The 23,037-nt window shown below is 39.9% G+C and overlaps 1 protein-coding gene across 1 annotated transcript in view; it reads right to left on the bottom strand.

Annotated features, from left to right (window-relative positions):
* LOC126299555 (mediator of RNA polymerase II transcription subunit 16) overlaps positions 1 to 23,037 on the bottom strand; it is a 319,626-nt gene that overhangs the window by 173,783 nt on the left and 122,806 nt on the right. The window contains exons 5-6 of the mRNA XM_049991550.1: positions 9,087 to 9,339; positions 285 to 440 (exon numbers count right to left, since the gene is read on the bottom strand). Coding sequence (XP_049847507.1) covers positions 285 to 440; positions 9,087 to 9,339 — 409 coding nt within the window. The remainder of the gene's footprint in view (positions 1 to 284; positions 441 to 9,086; positions 9,340 to 23,037) is intronic.

Genomic DNA, 23,037 nt, shown 5'->3' with positions numbered 1-23,037 from the left:
CCCGTGAATGGCAAAGGTCCCAATTAGTGACCCTGCCCAACACACAGTTTTAATCTGCCAGTTTTAATACAAATAGTTACTAATCCCCCAAAAATTTTAATTTTTAAGGATACAGATGATGACAAAGACATCAGCAGTAAACTCAAGAAAAACAAGGAAACATAATCTCAAGAAAAACTGAAAATATAAATTCAAGAACAACATGAAAACAATCACATAAATTTGAACTTTGCATGTACTATACAAATTTTAACTCCGTAGCAGGAACACTATTTAACACTTACATTGGATGTCATTAATGGGGCCAGAATGTGGAAAGAAACTTGGTAATGCTTGAGTGTTCAAAACACACTTCTCATCCACAAGTTTCACAGTAACACGTACACAGTGCACCGGCAGACTGACTCGGCCACTGCTCAATGCAACCATGAAATTCCCATCTAAAATGCACATATTTACACAAAAATTAGTATCAGAAATGTGGAACTCCAAGCATGTAGACTTCTATTTCTCATGGAAAATGAATGTTGACAAGAAAGATTTTATCACAAGTAACATCTTTTTAGGAAACATCACTGACTGACTGACTGACTGACTGACTGACTGACTGACAAGTTAATGAATGTAGACAAATTTAAGTGATCCTTAGACTTGCTGTCAGGAAAAAAGTATATGTAGATCTGAAACTTTTGATGATTTTTATTAATTAAAATCATTACTAGTTTCAAAATCAAGTAATGCTTTCATTTAAGAATCACAGTCACAACTTAATATTTTAAATAGTCTTTTGACTCACGACATACCAGTCTCTTACTTAATTCAGCATATTAGTGTCAAATCAGTTATTAAAGGCTTCTTTAAGTGCCTATCGACTGCTGAGTTTCTCTCGTATAAGCCTAAAAATATTTATACTGTAATGCTTTATTTCCACAGTGTCTAAGTTGGGAAAAAATACAACTAGCCATCCACATTACATTTAAGCACAATTACAAAAATATAACTGTTCATGGTTGGAGTATATAGTTTTTAAATATCACATACCAGATTTAACACACTGAATATCACATTAAGGAACATGCTCAATACCTAAGATTAGATTAGATTAGATTAGTACTTGCTCCATAGATCATGAATACGACACTTCGTAATGATGTGGAACGTGTCAGGTTAATAAAAGGTGTCTATACAAGATATTACATTAGACAAAATATTACATGACAATCAAAATTATTATTATTATTATTATTATTATTATTATTATTTTAGAGGTTGGGGAATTACCCACTTACTATATCCAAAAAATCAGCTAATGAGTAGAAAGAGTTGCCATTAAGAAATTCTTTTAACTTCCTTTTAAATGCTATATGGCTATCTGTCAGACTTTTGATGCTATTAGGTAAATGACCAAAGACTTTTGTGGCAGCATAATTTCCCCCCTTCTGAGCCAAGGTTAAATCTAACCTTGAGTAGTGAAGATCATCCTTTCTTCATCCTTTCTCCTAGTGTTGTAGCCATGTACACTGCTATTACTTTTGAATTCGTTCGGATTGTTAATAACAAATTTCATAAGCGAATATATATATTGTGAGGCTACAGTGAAGATTTCTAGCTCTTTAAATCAGTGTCTGCAGGATGATCTTGGATGTGCTCAAGCAATTATTCTGATTACACGCTTTTGTGCAATGAACACTCTTTTACTCAATGATGAGTTACCCCAGAATATGATGCCATACGAAAGCAGAGAATGAAAATAGGTGTGGTAAGCTAATTTACTCAGATATATATTGCCAAAATTTGCAATGACCCTAATAGCATAAGTAGCTGAACTCAAACATTTCAGCAGATCCTCATTGTGTTTTTTCCAGTTCAACCCCTCATAAATGCATACACCTAGAAATTTTGAATATTCTACCTTAGCTACCAATTTCTGATCGAAGTCTATATTTATTAATGGGGTCATTGCATTTACTGTGTGGAACTGTATACTCTGTGTTTTGTCAAAGTTTAATGAGAGCCCATTTGCAGAGAACCACTTACTGATTTTTTTGAAAACCATCGTTTACAATTTCACCAGTTAATTCTTGTCTGTCGGGTGTGATAGCTATACTTGTATCATCGGCAAAAAGTACCAGCTTTGCATCTTCGTGAATATAAAATGGCAAGTCATTAATATATATTAAGAACAGCAGAGGACCCTAGACCGAACCTTGCGGCACCCCATTCTTGATTGTTCCCCAGTTTGAGAAATCACCAAATTTTTTGCATATAAGGACAGGAAAATTTTGTATTTTCCAAAAAGTGTGAATACAGAAACAAATTCTACATCAAAATGTGAGATTACCTAATAGAAGTTACTTCACAGAAAATCGTAAACAGGTGCATTATTTTATCACGTATAGTTTGAAATTCTCAGTTACTGGTATTACCCATCATCTGCAGAAGACCAAGTTCACTCAATGCTCTAGTGCCATGCCAATTGTGGGTGGCTGAATGGTCTTGCCACACAATGCAACGTAGCACTTGGCCATCTTAGAACACAGAATTGTGTAAACTGTTTGTTTTTGTTCGTTTAAGTTCAAAAATTGGTATAAGGTGGACACTTTTAATGTGGCTGTTTCAAGTGGCAGATGTTTTGAACTGTGGTTGCATCGAATATCGCTAGAGGTTGGCCTGAATTACCTCATTAGCAACACTCTGCCAACCTCAACAACCAGTTGTGTAGTAGCGTTTCTTGAATGCTTTGTGTTGCATGTTACTCATTGTTTTCTTTTCTTATTTTGAAATGAGTAAAGCAACTAATCCTGGTCCATTGGCCGTGTGGGGTAGCCACGTCATCTAAAGTGCCTTGCCATGGTTCACCCGGCTCTGTGTGTGTGTGTGTGTGTGTGTGTGTGTGTGTGTGTGTGTGTGTGTGTAAGCCTAGGGACCGATGACCTCAGCAGTTTTGTCCCACAGGAACTTAGCACTACCACCTGGTTCTTCACAAATTTTGATTAAAACCCTCACAACACTAGAAACAATCTGTCAATTCTGCTTTCACAAGAACACAGAAAATGGGTGTAGGCCTAGGCTCCTGTCCTGCCAGTGGGAGGTGTGGCTCATTTCCCCCCATCAGTTTTCTCTCATCTGGCAGTCACAATTCTAGTTCGTTTGCACTCACAGTCTTCTGCCAGTACAACACCGTACGCACTCTGCAGTATGGTGATGAGTGATGGGTAAACAAAATCTGTCATGTATTTTGACTGTGCTCAAAATTATTCCTCTAACATTCAAATAGAGTTATTTTTGGTTCTACACTAAGTACATTGTTGGTTCTATATGTAGCACTGCCAAGTATGGACTGCACCACTATGAATGCCTATAAAAAGAGAGAAAGCAATAAGATTAAATGAGGAATAGAATGAAATCAGAAAAAAAGAAGCATGATAGAGAAAAAAATGCAATACACCAAAGTCCTTGTGCCACCATATGATGGTGGATCAAATGAAAACACTAAATGTGTAATAATAATAATAATAATAATAATAATAATAATAATAAAGAAAAAAGAAGTGAAAATTTCACCAGTGATATGTCAGCCGGTAAGAATGTTCTTATCAGTGTGCCAAATGTTCACAAAAGTGGAGCATTTTGAAGGTGCACAAACACTGACACAGGAGCAGTGTGTAACAGCGGCTGCTCCACTGGAACTTGCATCAAAAATGGATAGGATTTGTAACACTAAAGTCTTGCTGATCTGGCCCTTAGTAGTCTGGCATCTTAACAACCCAGCCCACATCCTGCCTCTAGCTGGCCAAGCAGAAATGAGATACACAATAATGAATTAGTCTGTGCAACAATGTAGTTAGTTAATTACAATGTTAAACAATGCTATACATATGGGGAGGAGGAGGAGGAGGAAGAGGAGGAGGAGAAAATAATGAAGAATATGTTGCTAAGTGGTTGTATGTGGAAAACTGTAAACAGACCAAATTATAACTCATGAAGAAATAATCAAAAGTGTGCAGAAAAATAATGATGAAAGTAATAAAGGAGATGAGACCATGAAGATTTCTCACCCTGTGGTGCTAAAGCTGCAGACATCTTCCTGGAGTACATTATGCAATAACCCGACACATGCAGTAATGATGTAATGCTTGTAAAGGAGCTGTGTGCCGGTGTCACATTTCATTATTGCAACAACTAAAAATTTGGGGCATGTTCACAATGAGTAATACTATGGACACATTCAAGAACAGCGTTTTCTATGAAAATGAATCTATCTTAGAATTTAATACAGTATATTCCCTATGTGTTTAAACTAAATTTCAGACACTCTCAACAATCAGGCATTTCCACTAATACGGCACCCATATGTGCAAGGAATGGGCAGATTAGTGAAAGTCTAGTGTATTCAGTTTATGCATAATGAAGTGTGAAGCCTATTGCAGTTCACTGCAGAATTAAGGTCCGATTTTCATGGCCAATGTTCCTAGTTTGGGCCAGGAACAGACCATTGTGACTACAGAAAACATAACTGAGATTTAAAATCACCAAGTGGCATTGGATCACATACAACCAAAATAAAAATCAGTCACATCTGAGCAAATCGCATTGCGTTCAGTTCCCTCCAATAGCTCAAAGTGTCTGAAAGATTCATGTCCCAGCAGTTGACTTCCAAAATTAAAACAGTGTTGATGCGTGCGAACCTTTGTACAAAGTTTTGTACATGAAGGTGATGCCCTCCTTGCAAGGTTCATCACAGGGAATATAACTTTAGCCCACTACTACCAACCAGAAATACACAGAGCAAATAAAGATATTTGCTATTCCTCATCACCCAAATAAATGAAATTACAAATACAGCTATTAATAGGGAAGACTATCAATAGTCATGAAAAAGGTATTGTCTTGAAGCACTACACATCACTACTCCATCAAACACAACTCAAACATATTGAGGCAAAGGTCAACAGTGACGACAACTAATGCTTGATTTCATGTAACCATTTAAAAGATACAAGAGAAGAAGTGGGTTAGATATATTGTGTTTCTATCAATTAATGTTCATCATGTAGAAATTGGACAAACTAGCCTATGGAATGCTTGCCATCCCCCTTATGGGATACAGAAACATAAAAAATAGGCTTAGTTTATGCACACACAAAGTATCACTGTAGAAAAGAAGGAAACTCTGCAGCAACTCTCAAGACAATACTTTGAAGGCAGAATGCAGTTTACTAATATGAGGGTTGGAATTTAAATAGTGGCAACTATTTATTCACAACCAATACAAAAGAGTTACATGTTTGCACCTGTTACTGTCCTTCAAAATAGTCATCAGCATTGTGTAGAACCCATTGCCAGTGATGTGGAAGGCATAGTATACTGTTAGCAGAGCATGTTCTGTTGATGGTGTGAATGGAGTGGTCTACTGCCTGTCAAATCTCTGAAACAGTTCTGAAGCGAATGCCACTAAGTGGTTTCTTCAGCTTTGCAATCAAATCCAAGTCACAAGGACCTAAGTCCAGGGAGTATGGTGGATGGTACAGTACTTCCCAGTCCCATCGATTGAACAGAGTAGCCACAGCTTGCGCTGTATGTGCCCACGCATTGTCGTGCAAAATGATAGGCGGATTGTGCAGAAAGTGTCACTGCTTCTTTCGCAAAGCTAGTCGCAGGTGATGCTCCAAAAGCTAACTGTAATACTGTGCACTGACAGTCTGCTGTGGAGGAATGTAATGTGCTAGGATAACACCATCACAGTCGTACATGAGAATCACCATAACTTTAGACTTCTCCATTCACACCATCAACAGAACAGGCTCTGCTAATGGTATACTACACCTTCTACATTGCTGGCAACGGGTTCTACACAATGCTGGTGACTACTTTGAAGGACAGTATACTTATATGAAGATCAATAAATTACATTCCAAACTGAAAAAAAACCTACTGAGAAATAATGATGGAGAACTGTACACCTGCTATCTTACTTCCTACTGGTATCACTTTCTCTATGCTCTTTCTGGCACTTTCCAACTACTCAATCAATTCCATATATAGTATTTCTCTTTCTCATTTTACATAATGATTTTATTTTCCCCTGTTTGATGTGTACTCTTTCAGGTAACAAATTCTCTCTCATTAACCGATTCTTCTCTCACTTCTTGATAGAACAACTTCATAATTATAAATAAATAGCATAATATTGTGTATGTTCTACAATATTAATTTATTTTTGTTAGTAATTTTTTGGCTTACAAGGCTGTCATAAGACTTTAACTGCCTATGATCTTCAAAGGAGGTATATTATTCATGAACAACATTTCAAAAAATGTCACACTGCAAACTTTGTGTTTGTACCTCATTCTTGATGTGCAACATGTTTTTCAATGTTATTCATGAATACTGTACCTCTGACAAGAGTCAGTTAAAGCCTGATGTGGCATTGTAAGCCAAAAACTGGTTAGCAAAAATAAATTAATACTGTATAACATACACAATGTTGTGCTTTTCATTTATACACTCTGTCTTCTTTCTCGGTGTTTTATTGGGCATTATTTAACATATCACAGTAATAAAATTTTAAGAAAAGGCCATGTCAACAGAATGCAGTGTGTGTGGTAAAGCTCAAGGGAATGTTCAGGAAACATATTTCAAAATTTCAAAATCAAGGGCCCTTGTTAACTTTTACATCAGCTTCATGAATATCATCTTTGTGGTTTTAGCTACTGACTCATGCCAACCAAGCATATATTGCTTTCCATTCATCTATGATCAGAAACGTGACTTCCTTCAGTTGATATAGTCAGCAAATGAAATACAATCTTTAGTTTCTTGACTCAAGCAGCTGTGTAGGTGAACGTAGGATATGGCAGACATACTTCCAAATGACTTTGTTCCAGATGAATTTTATATGTCACTGGTACCTCCCCAAATACACTGTGCAGTAGCCAGAAATGTAAACAACAAAACCCAAGAGGAAGTTCGTACAGTGATGACAGGAGATAAAAGTAAGGATGAAGATATGTAAACAGGGAGTGTGTGTGTGTGGAAATATAGGAATTGTAAATAGAGCACAGTTGGAGAAACTGGTATAAAATACGTCAATTTAAGGAGTAAGCAAGGAAGATTGGGTTTAATGTCCATCAATATAGAGGTCATTAAAGACGGAGCACAAGCTCGGTTTGTGTTGGCCCTTTCAAAAGAAACATCCCAGCATTTGCCTGGAGCGATTTAGGGAAATCACAGAAAACCTAAATCTGGATGGCTTGATGCAGGTTTGAACTGTTGCTCTCCCGAATGCGAGTCCAGTGCGCTAACCACTGCGCCACCTTGCTCGGTCAATTGAAAGCAGACATGTTGTAAGATAAGGATGCAAAATACCAGTGTGTCACAAATGATAACAATTGGTAAAGGATAAAAAGAGTTTGTTAAAGAGATATTGCATTCTATTTTTATGCACTTATCATAAAAGAGTTGTACACGGAACTCATGGTAAAGTCTGAAATGGTGCACGAGTAGAGTGAGGAAAGACTAGAATATACTGTGCACCCAACACACAGATAGAAGCATCACCTTCAAAGATAATGTTTTTGCTGTTTTGACAGACATGGCATTAACAATTTTCATGCATAGCTAAAAGTGACAAAAGATAAAATTTGCTTATTCGAGGCATGTTGCCAAGGAATGGTAGGTCCAAAACTATTCACTGCTCAGGAGACTGGATAATGTTTTGTTATGTCCATCACAACTGCACTGATATAAAATTTTTGGTGCAGTGGTTACTGGTTTTGGGCTGACACACTCATTCCCAAACCACACACCTTGTGCCAAAATGCATGGATAGCTTCTGTACAGAAAGGCATACTTTGGGCAACAAGTACCCTCACTGACATTAGCTTGTGTGGGTGTTGTACCTGACTGACAATCGAAGTCCTCAACACAATCAATCTCCTCAAAAGAAACAATATTAAAAACACTGCCAGTTATCATTCATAGTTTCCACATCATAGTTTAGGAAGTAATAATGAAAGTGAAGGAACAGTTTGAAGTTAGCATAGAATAGAATTGAAGGCAAAAGCATATTTGTAGGATCTGAAATCAACTAAATGAATCATGAAAGAATTATAGAGTATTCTGTGACAAATATGCATGTGAAATAATGAAGACTGGAATTCTGCAGCACTTTGTATTTGGAAATTGAAATCATACTTCATGATCAATTACAAACACCATAATGTGCCATACAGCACAAGTGAGGAAATTGTTTTTGTAAAGCACAAACAAGTGCACAAGCTCAATTGGTAAGGAGCAACACAGAGGTCCTTAATATGTTACATAAGAACTACGTTAAGAATTGCCTTAAGCAGTTTCCTGAAAGTGCAGAAAATGTACAGCATGGTTGTCAAATAGGAGTTTAAAACCAGCTCTTCGATAATAAATGTCTACTGATTATAACTGATTATAAATGGTGCTTCTGTAATAAACATTAGTTAAAGAAAAATCTTTAAATCTTTGTAATTAGAAGCAAGGAAACATGGCAAATAACATGAAGATGAGGAATACATAAACATTTGAAGTATAGAGATACAAAGGTGTGCCAGAAGTGAAATATATTGGCAAAATATAAAAAGATAAGCCAAGTTAGAGACATTAGCTTAAAATAAAATGCAAAGTTTGCCCTAATTAAAGGAGCATGATGCATGCTGCCATTATCAGCTTGATAATAAGTCTACATAGTCACTAGGGGACACAGTAGAAAACATCATGCTTTTTAACTTGTGGTAACCTATGCTGGTGTCGATTTCAATATTATTAACACTAAATTTTTGCATAATAGAATACTAAATCCACAAATTGTAGGAAGACAAGAGCAGAGGTATATGGTGCATATATGAGTAGCAAAGGGTTTGAACTGTACAATAATACTTAAGTCGATCTTCCATATATAAACTCTAATTACTCATTATTAGCTAACAGGGAGCGAACCTTATTTACTTGAATAATTTTTTTTCCTTAAAAAACAAACAAATGTTAAATTATGTGAAACCACAGTAGGGTGACATACAGTTCAGCAAATATTAACTGAAAACATGTCTTACTTTTCCCAAAACATATGTCAGCTGCTGTGATCCTGCTCCGAGTCGAGGAAAGGCTTTCACTCGTGTGCAGCAAAAGCGGTACGCCCTGACCTTCTTGTAAACATATTATAGCTCCAATCATCCCTGTTGCTGTGACAACAACACATCCATCAATTGGGCTCCCACCAAAACCTCTGACAGATGGTGTCAATGGCAAGCTTTTAAATTTCTCAGTGTACTGCATGGCATCCTTCATGTCAGGGACCAAATTAGTCTGTAACACAATAAAATCTATAACCACTGGATGTTTGTAACTAGGATTGTTATTCTATAATCAAAAGCTTACTTTCTAATCCATGTAGGCCACAAGAAAGATTAGACAAATTTTTCATAGTTGAACCTTCCATTTTTCACCTACCATCATTATCACAAGAAAAGCAGGCATTTTGGAGTATTGAATGACTACATCAAGTACTAAAAAGAGTTTCATTCACAATGTTGTTGTTGTGGTCTTCAGTCCTGAAACTGGTTTGATGCAGCTCTCCATGCTACAATATCCTGTGCAAGCTTCTTCATCTCCCAGTACCTAATGCAACCTACATCCTTCTGAATCTGCTTAGTGTAGTCATCTCTTGGTCTCCCTCTACGATTTTTACCCTCCACGCTGCCCTCCAATACTAAATTGGTGATCCCTTGATGCCTCAGAACATGTCCTACCAACCAATCCCTTCTTCTGGTCAAGTTGTGCCACAAACTTCTCTTCTCCCCAATCCGATTCAATACTTCCTCATTAACCTTCAGCATTCTTCTGTAGCACCACTTTTCGAAAGCTTCTATTCTCTTCTTGTCCAAAATATTTATCGTCCATGTTTCACTTCCATACATGGCTACACTCCACACAAATACTTTCAGAAATGACTTCCTGACACTTAAATCTATACTCGATGTTAACAAACTCCTCTTCTTCAGAAATGCTTTCCTTGCCATTGCCAGTCTACATTTTATATCCTCTCTACTTCAACCATCATCAGTTATTTTGCTCCCCAAATAGCAAAACTCCTTTACTATTTGAAGTGTCTCACTTCCTAATCTAATTCCCTCAGCATCACCCGACTTTATTCGACTACATTCCATTATCCTCGTTTTGCTTTTGTTGATGGTCATCTTATATCCTCCTTTCAAGACACTATCCATTCCATTCAACTGCTCTTCCAAGTCCTTTGCTGTCTCTGACAGAATTACGATGTCATCGGCGAACCTCAAAGTTTTTATTTCTTATCCATGGGCTTTAATACCTACTCCGAATTTTTCTTTTGTTTCCTTCACTGCTTGCTCAATATACAGATTGAATAACATCGGGGATAGACTACAGCACTGTCTCACTCCCTTCCCAACCACTGCTTCCCTTTCATGTCCCTCGACTCTTATAACTGCCATCTGGTTTCTGTACAAATTGTAAATAGCCTTTCGCTCCCTGTATTTTACCCCTGCCACCTTCAGAATTTGAAAGAGAGTATTCCAGTCAACATTGTCAAAAGCTTTCTCTACGTCTACAAATGCTAGAAACGTAGGTTTGCCCTTCCTTAATCTAGCTTCTAAGATAAGTCGTAGGGTCAGTATTGCCTCACGTGTTTCAACATTTCTACGGAATCCAAACTGATCTTCCCCGAGGTCGGCTTCTACTAGTTTTTCCATTCGTCTGTAAAGAACTCGCGTTAGTATTTTGCAGCTGTGACTTATTAAACTGATAGTTCGGTAATTTTCACATCTGTCAACACCTGCTTTCTTTGGGATTGGAATTATTATATTCTTCTTGAAGTCTGAGGGTATTTCGCCTGTCTCATACATCTTGCTCACCAGATGGTAAGAGTTTTGTCAGGACTGGTTCTCCCAAGGCCGTCAGTAGTTCCAATGGAATGTTGTCTACTCCAGGGGCCTTGTTTCGACTCAGGTCTTTCAGTGCTCTGTCAAACTCTTCACGCAATATCGTATCTCCCATTTCATCTTCATCTACATCCTCTTCCATTTCCATAATATTGTCCTCAAGTACATCACCCTTGTATAGACACTCTATATACTCCTTCCACCTTTCTGCTTTCCCTTCTTTGCTTAGAACTGGGTTCCCATCTGAGCTCTTGATGTTCATACAAGTGGTTCTCTTATCTCCAAACGTCTCTTTAATTTTCCTGTAGGCAGTATCTATCTTACGCCTAGTGAGATAAGCCTCTACATCCTTACATTTGTCCTCAAGCCATCACTGCTTAGCCATTTTGTATTTCCTGTCGATCTCATTTTTGAGACGTTTGTATTCCTTTTTGCCTGCTTCATTTACTGCATTTTTATATTTTCTCCTTTCATCAATTAAATTCAATATTTCTTCTGTTACCCAAGGATTTCTACTAGCCCTCATCTTTTTACCTACTTGATCCTCTGCTGCCTTCACTACTTCATCCCTCAAAGCTACCCATTCTTCTTCTATTGTATTTTTTTCCCCCATTCCTGTCAATTGCTCCCTTATGCTCTCCTTGAAACTCTGTACAACCTCTGGTTCTTTTAGTTTATCCAGGTCCCATCTCCTTAAATTCCCACCTTTTTGCAGTTTCTTCAGTTTTAATCTACAGGTCATAACCAACAGATTGTGGTCAGAGTCCACATCTGCCCCTGGAAATGTCTTACAATTTAAAACCTGGTTCCTATATCTCTGTCGTACCATTATATAATCTATCTGAAACCTGTCAGTATCTCCAGGCTTCTTCAATGTATACAGCCTTCTTTTATGATTCTTGAACCAAGTGTTACCTATGATTAAGTTGTGCTCTGTGCAAAATTCTACCAGGCGGCTTCCTCTTTCATTTCTTTGCCCCAGTCCACATTCACCTACTACGTTTTCTTCTCCCCCTTTTCCTACTACCGAATTCCAGTCACCCATGACTATTAAATTTTCGTCACCCTTCACTATCTGAATAATTTCTTTTATTTGATCATACATTTCTTCAATTTCTTCGTCATCTGCAGAGCTAGTTGGCATATAAACTTGTACTACTGTAGTAGGTGTGGGCTTCGTATCTATCTTGGCCACAATAATGCGTTCGCTATGTTGTTTGTAGTAGCTTACCCGCATTCCTATTTTCCTATTCATTATTAAACCTACTCCTGCATTACCCCTATTTGATTTTGTGTTAATAACCCTGTAGTCACCTGACCAGAAGTCTTGTTCCTCCTGCCACCGAACTTCACTAATTCCCACTATATCTAACTTTAACCTATCCATTTCCCTTTTTAAATTTTCTAACCTACCTGCCCGATTAAGGGATCTGACATTCCACGCTCCGACCCGTAGAACGCCAGTTTTCTTTCTCCTAATAACGACATCCTCTTGAGTAGTCCCCGCCCGGAGATCCGAATGGGGGACTATTTTACCTCCGGAATATTTTACCCAAGAGGATGCCATCATCATTTAATCATACAGTAAAGCTGCATGCCCTCGGGAAAAATTACGGCTGTAGTTTCCCCTTGCTTTCAGCCGTTCGCAGTACCAGCACAGCAAGGCTGTTTTGGTTATTGTTACAAGGCCAGATCAGTCAATCATCCAGACTGTTGCCCCTGCAACTACTGAAAAGGCTGCTGCCCCTCTTCAGGAACCACAAGTTTGTCTGGCCTCTCAACAGATACCCCTCCATTGTGGTTGCACCTACGGTATGGCTATCTGTATCGTTGAGGCACGCAAGCCTCCCCACCAACGGCAAGGTCCATGGTTCTTCTAAGTTTTCATGCACAGATATACTAGAACATATCAGAACAATAACTTATGCTAAAGTACTTGAAGCTTTATCTAAATGATGGGGTTTGCATGAAGAATGCATTTCACAACCATTTTGTAACTCCAGTATTGTCCGCTCCCGGTAGCTGAGTGGTCAGCGTGACAGGATGTCAATCATAAGGGCCCGGGTTCGATTCCCAGCTGGGTCAGAGTGTTTCTCTGCTCAGGGACTTTGTGTTGTGTTGTCCTAATCATAATCATTTCCTGACCATCGATGCACAAGTCGCCAAAGTGCACAACAGCCCAATATAGTCCCAGTGCACTGGCCATTGTGTTCTATCAGATTTTACACTGTTTCTGCTTCTTTCAGTGTTATTGTGGATCTCTTCATGTGGAAGCAGACTAAAACTTGGTTGGTGTTACTTGCGACATTGTGTCTGTAAACTTACAATGTATTTGGCAATGAGGATTGGATTCCAAACCCCATGTTTCATTTCTTTGGTTTGATACACAGCCAACATGTCAGTGGAAGGAGTTCTTCAATGTCTCATTGAACAATGGTGAACTCTTAGAAACCAGCAGCAGGTTCTCGCCATGGCACTAAACAATCCAGCAGCCTTGTTGATGTGCTAAGTTCCACTGCCTCAACCTCAACCGTTTCCTCCATATTATGTTTCTGCAGAAGACTGTGATGATATGAAAAACGGCTTTGGCAACATTTTCAAGCTTTTGGAGTTGCTTTTACTTTTGTCATGGATTTCTTTTGTCTCAGCTATCTCCTCTTCAGAAACCTGCCAGTCTCTCTTTTGCAGAAATATGTTAGTTGCTCTCTAATTATCACTGCAAACATACTCACATACTCATGTTATTGGGGCTCGCATGAAGCAGCAAATGGTCATAGAGCTTGGGCAGCAGAACTTCATGGGCTTAGTCATTGTTGCCAGTTTTTTATTGTGGATCATTGCGACTCATATATCTACATCTACATCTACATTTATACTCCGCAAGCCACTCAACGGTGTGTGGCGGAGGGCACTTTACATGCCACTGTCATTACCGCCCTTTTCTGTTCCAGTCGCGTATGGTTCGCGGGAAGAACGATTGTCTGAAAGCCCCCGTGCGCACTTGAATCTCTCTAATTTTACATTCGTGATCTCCTTGGGAGGTATAAGTAGGGGGAAGCAATATATTCAATACCTCATCCAGAAACACACCCTCTTGAAACCTGGCGAGCAATCTACACCGCAATGCAGAGCGCCTCTCTTGCAGAGTCTACCACTTGAGTTTGCTAAACATCTCTGTAATGCTATCACGATTACCAAATAACCCTGTGACGAAACGCGCCGCTCTTCTTTGGATCTTCTCTATCTCCTCCGTCAACCCAATCTGGTATGGATCCCACACTGATGAGCAATACTCAAGTACAGGTCAAACGAGTGTTTTTTAAGCCACCTCCTTTGTTGATGGACTACATTTTCTAAGGACTCTCCCAATGAATCTCAACCTGGTACCCACCTTACCAACAATTAATTTATATGATCATCCACTTCAAATCGTTCCGCACGCATATTCCCAAATATTTTACAGAAGTAACTGCTACCAGTGTTTGTTCCGCTATCATATAATCATACAATAAAGTATCCTACTGTCTATGTATTCACAATACATTACATTTGTCTATGTTAAAGGTCAGTTGCCACTCCCTGCACAAGTGCCTATCCGCTGCAGATCTTCCTGCATTTTGCTACAATTTTCTAATGCTGCAACTTCTCTGTATACTACAGCATCATCTGCGAAAAGCCGCATGGAACTTCCGACACTATCTACTAGGTCATTTATATATGTTGTGAAAAGCAATGGTCCCATAACACTCCCCTGTGGCACGCCAGAGGTTACTTTAACATCTGTAGGAGTCTCTCCATTGATAACAACATGCTGTGTTCTGTTTGCTAAAAACTCTTCAATCCAGCCACACAGCTGGTCTGATATTCCGTAGGCTCTTACTTTGTTTATCAGGCGATAGTGCGAACTGTATCGAATGCCTTCCGGAAGTCAAGAAAAATAGCATCTACCTTGGAGCCTGTATCTAATATTTTCTGGGTCTCATGAACAAATAAAGCGAGTTGAGTTACACAATCGCTGTTTCCGAAATCCATGTTGATTCCTACAGAGTAGATTCTGGGTTTCCAAAAACGACATGATACTCGAGCAAAAAACATGTTCTAAAATTCTACAACAGATTGATGTCAGAGATATAGGTCTATAGTTTTGCGCATCTGCTCAACGACCCTTCTTGAAGACTGGGACTACCTGTGCTCTTTTCCAGTCATTTTGAACCTTCCGTTCCTCTAGAGACTTGTGGTACACTGCTGTTAGAAGGGGGGCAAGTTCTTGCGCGTACTCTGTGTAGAATCGAATTGGTATCCTGTCAGGTCCAGTGGACTTTCCTCTGTTGAGTGATTCCAGTTGCTTTTCTATTCCTTGGACACTTATTTTAATGTCAGCCATTTTTTCGTTTGTGCGAGGATTTAGAGAAGGAACTGCAGTGCGGTCTTCCTCTGTGAATCAGCTTTGGAAAAAGGTGTTTAGTATTTCAGCTTTACACGTGTCATTCTCTGTTTCAATGCCATCATCATCCCGGAGTGTCTGGATATGCTGTTTCGAGCCACTTACTGATTCAACCTAAGACCAGAACTTCCTAGGATTTTCTGTCACGTCGGTACATAGAATTTTACTTTCGAATTCACTGAACTCTTCACGCATAGCCCTCCTTACGCTAACTTTGACATTGTTTAGGTTCTGTTTGTATGAGAGGCTGTGGCTGCGTTTAGACTTGGAGTGAAGCTCTCTTTGCTTTCGCAGTAGTTTCCTAACTTCGTTGTTGAACCACGGTGGGTTTTTCCTGTCCCTCACAGTTTTACTCTGCACGTACCTGTCTGAAACGCATTTTACAATTGCTTTAAACTTTTTCCATAAACACTCAACATTGTCAGTGTCGGAACAGAAATTTTCGTTTTGATCTGTTAGGTAGTCTGAAATCTGCCTTCTATTACTCTTGCTAAACAGATAAACCTTCCTCCCTTTTTTTATATTCCTATTAACTTCCATATTCAGGGATGCTGCAACGGCCTTATGATCACTGATTGCCTGTTCTGCACTTACAGCGTTGAAAAGTTTGGGTATGTTTGTTATCAGTAGGTCCAAGATGTTATCTCCACGAGTCGGTTCTCTGTTTAATTGCTCAAGGTAACTTTCGGATAGTGCACTCAGTATAATGTCACTCAATGCCCTGTCCCTACCACCCGTCCTAAACATCAGAGTGTTCCAGTCTATATCTGGTAAATTGAAATCTCCACCTAAGACTATAATATGCTGAGAAAATTTATGTGCAATGTATTCCAAATTTTCTCTCAGTTTTTCTGCCACTAATGGTGCTGAGTCGGGAGGTCGGTAAAAGGAGCCAATTATTAACCTATCTCGGTTGTTAAGTGTAACTTCCACCCATAATATTTCACAGGAACTATCCACTTCTACTTCACTACAGGATAAACAACTACTAACAGCGACAAACACGCCACAACCGGTTGCATGCAATCTATCCTTTCCAAACACAGTCTGTGCCTTTGTAAAAATTTTGGCTGAATTTATCTCTGGCTTCAGCCAGCTTTCTGTACTTATAACGATTTCAGCTTCGGTGCTTTCTATCAGCACTTGAAGTTCCGGTACTTTACCAATGCAGCTTCGACAGTTTACAATTACAATACCGATTGCTGCTTGGTCCTCGCATGTCCTGACTTTGCCCCGCACCCTTTGAGGCACGAAATCCCACCACCCTATGGCGCAAGTCGAGGAATCTGCAGCCCACACTGTCGCAGAACCGTCTCAGCCTCTGATTCAGACCCTCCACTCGGCTCTGTACCAAAGGTCCACAGTCAGTCCTGTCGACGATGCTACAGATGGTGAGCTCTGCTTTCATCCCGCTAGCAAAACTGGCAGTCTTCACCAAATCAGATAGCCGCCGGAAGCCAGAGAGAACTTCCTCTGATCCATAGCGATCAGGGGATGCGTGGGACGAGCTGGCCGTCCCTGACAAACCCCCATCCGGACCCCCACAGTGATGCTCATTGGCAACAGCTTCAAGCTGTGTAACCGAAGCCAACACTGCCTGAAGCTGGGAGCGAAGGGAAGCCAACTCAGCCTGCATCCGAACACAGCAGTTGCAGTCCCTATCCATGCTAAAAACTGTTGTGCAAAGAACGTCTGAATTAATCTACAGAGAGCATAAACAAATCGACACAAAATTTAAACGGTTATTAAAATACAAGATTGCCTAGTAAATGCAGTAATGCTGCTACTTGCGCACTGCTGACACACTGCTTGGCGGCGAAAGGAGACTACGTGATTTTACACTATTCAGGTACTAAAATGTGATGCTACAACTCTCAAATACTATAATCTGGCCGGAATTTATGAATTAAACAATGCTAGTACCAAAAACACGCAAAGAAATTAAGAATTAAATTATGTAACAAATGAGTGAGCTAGGAGCATACGACTTTCTGCTGGCAACCGCTTATCCAACGGCGGCAGGGAGCACACTGGCCGTGACCAACCGACACTGGCTGTTGAAAACAAAAAGAGAAGACAGACTACTACGCGAATTTACACTATGCAGGTACTAAAAAACGCGATGCTACAACTCTCAAATACTATAATACGCCAGAAATTTATGAATTAAACAATGCAAGTACCAAAAACATGCAAAGAAATTAAGAATTAAACTATGTAACAAATGAGTGAGCTAGGAGTACACGACTTTCTGCTGGCAGCTGCTTATCCAAAGGCGGCAGGGAGCCGATTCGATGGTTTGTGATGGTATAATACACCTGGCTCCTGATGGTGAAGTTCGTTAATGTGCTTCAAAATGTGGAAATCCCTCTCTCATACACACTCTGAACAGTGCTCAGTCTTTTGAAGAATCTAGGGCATCAGAAAATCAGATAGAAGCATAGTGTGTAGTAGTCACTGTTGCTTCCTCTCCTCCTCAGTTGCCATCAGTTAGCTCACGGGCGGAGGGGGGGCACGGATATGACATCATGGCTGTGCAACCATGGCCTCCACATCGCATGGGGAAACTCCCAGCCTCCTTCACCAGACAAGATCACAGATGTGTGTAGAGTCTACCAAGTGTTGGGAGTCCCAAACAAATTCTATACTGAAGTATGTGTTATGGACAAGATGTTAATAATGCAAGTAGACATAGGTGCAGCAGACACTGTTAAATTCTCAAAACTTAGTGGATCTTGGATCACCAGAATTGTCCCATCTCCCATCAGGTTGGTGAGTTACAATACCCATACTGGGACACATTTTTACTTCCGAAGTGTACAAAACAGCTGTTCAACTTTTGATCTTTCTAGTAGTGGATGATGTCAACACTAAAATCTTATTTGGGTTAGTTGATTTCAAAATTTTTGGGTTCTCTTTTTCTGACAGAGTGCATTTGGTATTGGATTAAGTTCCATACGAACAAAAGGACATGCTCTGCTCAGAATATTCCTCCCTGTTTTAGGGGGGTTTGGGGTGTGCTACTGATTTCAAGGCTCATGTCACCGTGAAACCAATGGTGCACCCCCCCTTTTTTTTCATGCTCACCCAGTCCCAGTAGCTTTACTAGAGGAAGTCATGTTCAAACTAGATTGACTTATGTCTTTAGGTGTCTCCTCTAATGAATGGTCTACCCCACCGGTAATTGTCAAAAACCTAATAGCAACCTTTGGCTCTGTGGCGATTTCAAAGTATCTGTAAATTCACAATCTCTTATTGATACCTATCTCTTAACCAGTCAGGATGAACTCTTAGTACAGCTTTCTGGGAGCAATATATTTCCAAAGTAGACTTGTCAGAAGCCTACTTGCAATTGCATCTGGATGATGATTACAAGTATGTCCTCATACTGAATATCGCATTCGGGTTATATCAATATGGTCAGTGCCCGTGCCATTTTTGAATGACTTTTAGAGAAACTCAAAGCCTCCATGCTGGACTGTACTAACTACCTGGATGACATTATGGTTTCAGGTTCCCCAATACATTAACATCTGCCGACTCTTCGTGTCTTATTTATGGTTCTACAGGCTGCCAATTTGAAATGGAACTTGAACAAATTACAATTTTTTCAGTAGTCTATCATCTGTCTCAGTTTTGAAGTCTCACATGTTGGCATCAAGCTCTGACACATCCCACCGATGTCAAAGAGCTGCAAGCCTTTCTCCGAAAGATTGTGTACCACCGTAAATTTCTTCCTGGTGCAGCCACACAGAGCCAGTCACTTCATGCTCTCTTACGTAAAGATGTTCCTTTTCACTGCTCACCCACCTGCAAGTATGTTTTTACCCTATTCAAGTCAAAATTACACTCAGTACCTAGGTTATCTTCCAACCAGGCCAATTTTATTTCGGCCACAGACACCTCCCAGTACGGCCTCAGGGCAATTCTCGTGCACAAACATTTGGATGGTTCCAAACACCCTATTGCATATGCTTCCAAAACTCAGAATCAGCCACAACAGTGTTACTAGCAGATAGAAAAATAAATCCTTGCTATCGTGTATACATTAAAAAAAAATCACATTTTCCTCTACAGTACTATGTTTCATTTGATTACTGATGATAAATCTCTGGATTCTCTTTTCAATCTGTCGGCATCTTTCCGGACAAAGTGGCCTATCACCTGTAATGCTGGGCTGTTTTTGTCACGTTATAACTATGACATTCATTTTGAACCCACAGCACAACACACTAATGAGGGTGCTCTTTCGCGACTGCCAACCGGCTCTCAATTCTTGATGGTGTGCTTCTGTTAGATAATGAAGAGTCGGCACCCAGGGTTGTGACCCCATCCCCACTGTGGTGGGACGTCATGCACCCTCACCATCTGAATCATTGGGATGTTTCTAGAACAAAATTACTGGCCCACCACCACATTTTGGCCGGATATTGACAATGAGATCATGCACACTGTTATAGCCTGCCCGCAGTGTGACACCCAGTGTGACATGATCTTCTCTTTCCCCATGGCTTGCCTCCAAATCCCTGGGAGTGTTTTCATGCTGAGTTTGTGGATCGGTTCCTTAACTCCTTTAGGCTTGTAGTAGCTGATGCTTCCACAAAATTTCCTTATGTGGTTAATCGCCCTTCCATGTCCATGGTGGCTATGGTCACTGCTCTCTCAAAGATTTATTTTTCCTTAGAAGAATTGCCATACAAGCATGAGACAGACAGTGGCCCAGTCTGTGACTCAAGATTTTGAAGATTTTTGTACAAAGAGTGGGATTTGGCATGTTACGACCCCTCCATTTCTTCCCCAATCCAATTGAGAGGCAGAGTGGCTGGTCCGTACCCTCAAAACCCACACAAAAAACTATATTTCTCAAACTTCTCCCGAGGAGGCCATCGCTAGGTTCTTAAGCTCATAAAGGTTGACTCAGTCGGTGACCACAGGTCAGTGAAGCTGCTTTATCTTCTCTCAGCCAATACCTGGCCACCCTGACACCCATTTTGCAGCAATTTCATTCAGGCTCCAACATCTGGGCCTGAGGGTTCGACCAGCACCATGAGTGGATACCAGCGATTGTCCACCACTGTCAGAGCTGCCGCCTCTGTGTCATGTGTACCTCCGGTGGCTGTGTTTCATGACATTATGACCCGCTCCGTCCCCACATGATCAACTGCCCAACGGATAGCCCTTAATCCCCGTGGCCGCCTCTGCCGCCTGCGCCACCCAACACAGTGCCTCCACTTTTTTTCCTCCTGCTCTGGTGCTATCTTTGCTCTGGGTGCTGTCATCACCAGGTGGAGTAGCCGTAGCCATCGCCATCTCCAGAGCCCTTGTTGCTGCTGCTGCCGCCTCCACCACCATTGTCTTCTCTGCTCCCTGCTGCCTCCATCACAGGATGTGAATATGGATATAGCACCATCATCACCAGTGCTCCCTTATGGCCTCTCACGAAGGAGTGGGTACAGCACATGTCCACACCTACAGCATTTCATACCATATTCTCCTGCCACAGGATGACTACTGCTCCAGTTACCAACAAATGCATGGGCATCTCCACAGAGAATACTTTTTCCCAAGGGAAAAGAAGTGTTGCAACTCTATTGTGTGAGTAAATGTAATCAAACAGAGTGCCATGCCAAGAGCATCCATGACAGGCTAGGGAGGTCGCATTGCAACTTGGAAAGACACCGCAACAAGCACTGTCCCGTGTGCACAACAGCCCAGTACAAGCCCGGCACACCAAGTCCTCGGCCTCACTTATGTTTACTTGCTTACTGTATGCTCACCTACAAGACTGTATATTGATGTGTTCCACAATTATGAGACCTTTTTACTGTTCTATATTTAATTCAGTGTTACCGTGGATCTCTTCATGTGTAAACAGAATAAAACTTGGTTGGTGTTACTTCGGATACTGTGTCTGTGTAACTTCACAACACGTAACACTTACATTTATGTAGGATGTTTACATATTTCTCTTTTTCAGAAATGCTTTTCTTCCTATTAACAATTTGCATTTTATATGCTCTCTACTTTGGTCATCATCAGTTATTTCGCTGTTCAAAAAGCAAAAATAATCTACTACTTTTACCTTGCCATTTCCTAATTATTTCCCTCAGCATCACCTGATTTAATTCAACTTTATTTCATTGCCCTTGTTTTACTTCTGTTGATTTTCATCTTAGAACCTCTTTTCAAGGCACTAATCCATTCCATTCCATTCACTTGCTCTTCTAAGTTCTTTGCCATCTCTCACAGAATAGATATGTTGTCAGTAAACATCAAAGCTTTATTTCTTCTCCCTGAACTTTCATTCTGTCTCCAGTTTTCTCCTTGTTTTCCTTCACAGCTTGTTGATTAACACAGGGGATAGTTTATAACCATGTCACACTCTCATTTCAACAACTGTTTCCCTTCCATGTCCTTCAACTTTTATAACTGAAACCTGGTTTGTGTAAAAGATGCAAATAACCTTCCATTCACTGTATTTAGCCCATGCTACCTTTATAGCTCCAAAGAGCGTAGTCCACTCAACATTGTTAAAACATTTCTCTAAATCTAAAAATTCTACAAAAGTCAGTTTTCCTTTCTTCAGCCTATCTGCTAAGATAAGTCAAGGGCTCAATGTTGCCTCACATGTTGCAGTGTTTCTTGAGAACCCAAATGCAACTTCTGAACAGTCAGCTTCTATCAGCTTTTCCATTCTTTTGTATAATTAGTGTCCGAATTTTGCAATCATGACTTATTAAACTGATAATTCAGCAATTTTGGAATCTGTCAATACCTGGCTTTTTTGGAATTGGAATCACTACATTATTCTTGAAATCTGAGACTATTTCGTCTGTCTCGTATATATTGTGTGCCAAGTGAAATATCTGAGAATATTGTCTACTCCAGTGGTCTTGTTTCACCTTAGGTCTTTCAATGCTCTGTCAAATTCTTCTCACGCAATCAAATCCCTCATCACATTTTCATTTACTTCCATTTCACTTTCTGTAATACTGTGTTGTGATTTATTTTCCTGGCATAGCCCTTCTATACATTCCTTCCAACTTTCAGCTCTCCCTTCTTTGCTTAATACTGGCTTGCTATTTGAGGTCTTGATACTTATAAGCTATTTCTTTTTCTCCACAGGTCTCTTTAATTTTCCTATAGGCAACATCTACCTTCCTGAAAAGTCCTATATGCTTCTACAGCCTTGACTTTGTCTCCTAGCTACATCTGCTTCGCCACTTTTCACTTTTTCAGTCCCACTTTTTAGACATCTATAGTCTCTTTTACCTGCTTCATATGCTGCATTTACATATTTTCTCATGTCATCAATTAAATTCAATATCTCATGTGATATCCAAGGATTTCTACTAGGCCTTGTCTTTTTACCTATTTGATCTTTGCTGTCTTTACTATTTCATCCCTCAACACTACCCATTCATCTTCTACTGTATTCCTTTATTATGTTTCAGTCAATTGTTGCCTAATGCTACCTTCGAAACTCCCAACAACACGTTTCTCTCAGTTTGTCCAGATCTCATCATCTTAATTTTCTGTTTTGTTCCAATCTCTTCAGTTTCAATTCGCAGTTCATAACCAGTAAATTATGGTCAGAGTCCACATCTGTCCATGGAAATGTCATATAGTTTACAACCTGGTTCT

The sequence above is a fragment of the Schistocerca gregaria genome, chromosome X (genome assembly GCF_023897955.1).
Source record: "Schistocerca gregaria isolate iqSchGreg1 chromosome X, iqSchGreg1.2, whole genome shotgun sequence".
Classification (NCBI taxonomy): Eukaryota; Metazoa; Arthropoda; class Insecta; order Orthoptera; family Acrididae; genus Schistocerca; species Schistocerca gregaria.
Note: the sequence above shows the minus strand (reverse complement) of the source record. Positions and strands in the feature narration are given on the sequence as shown.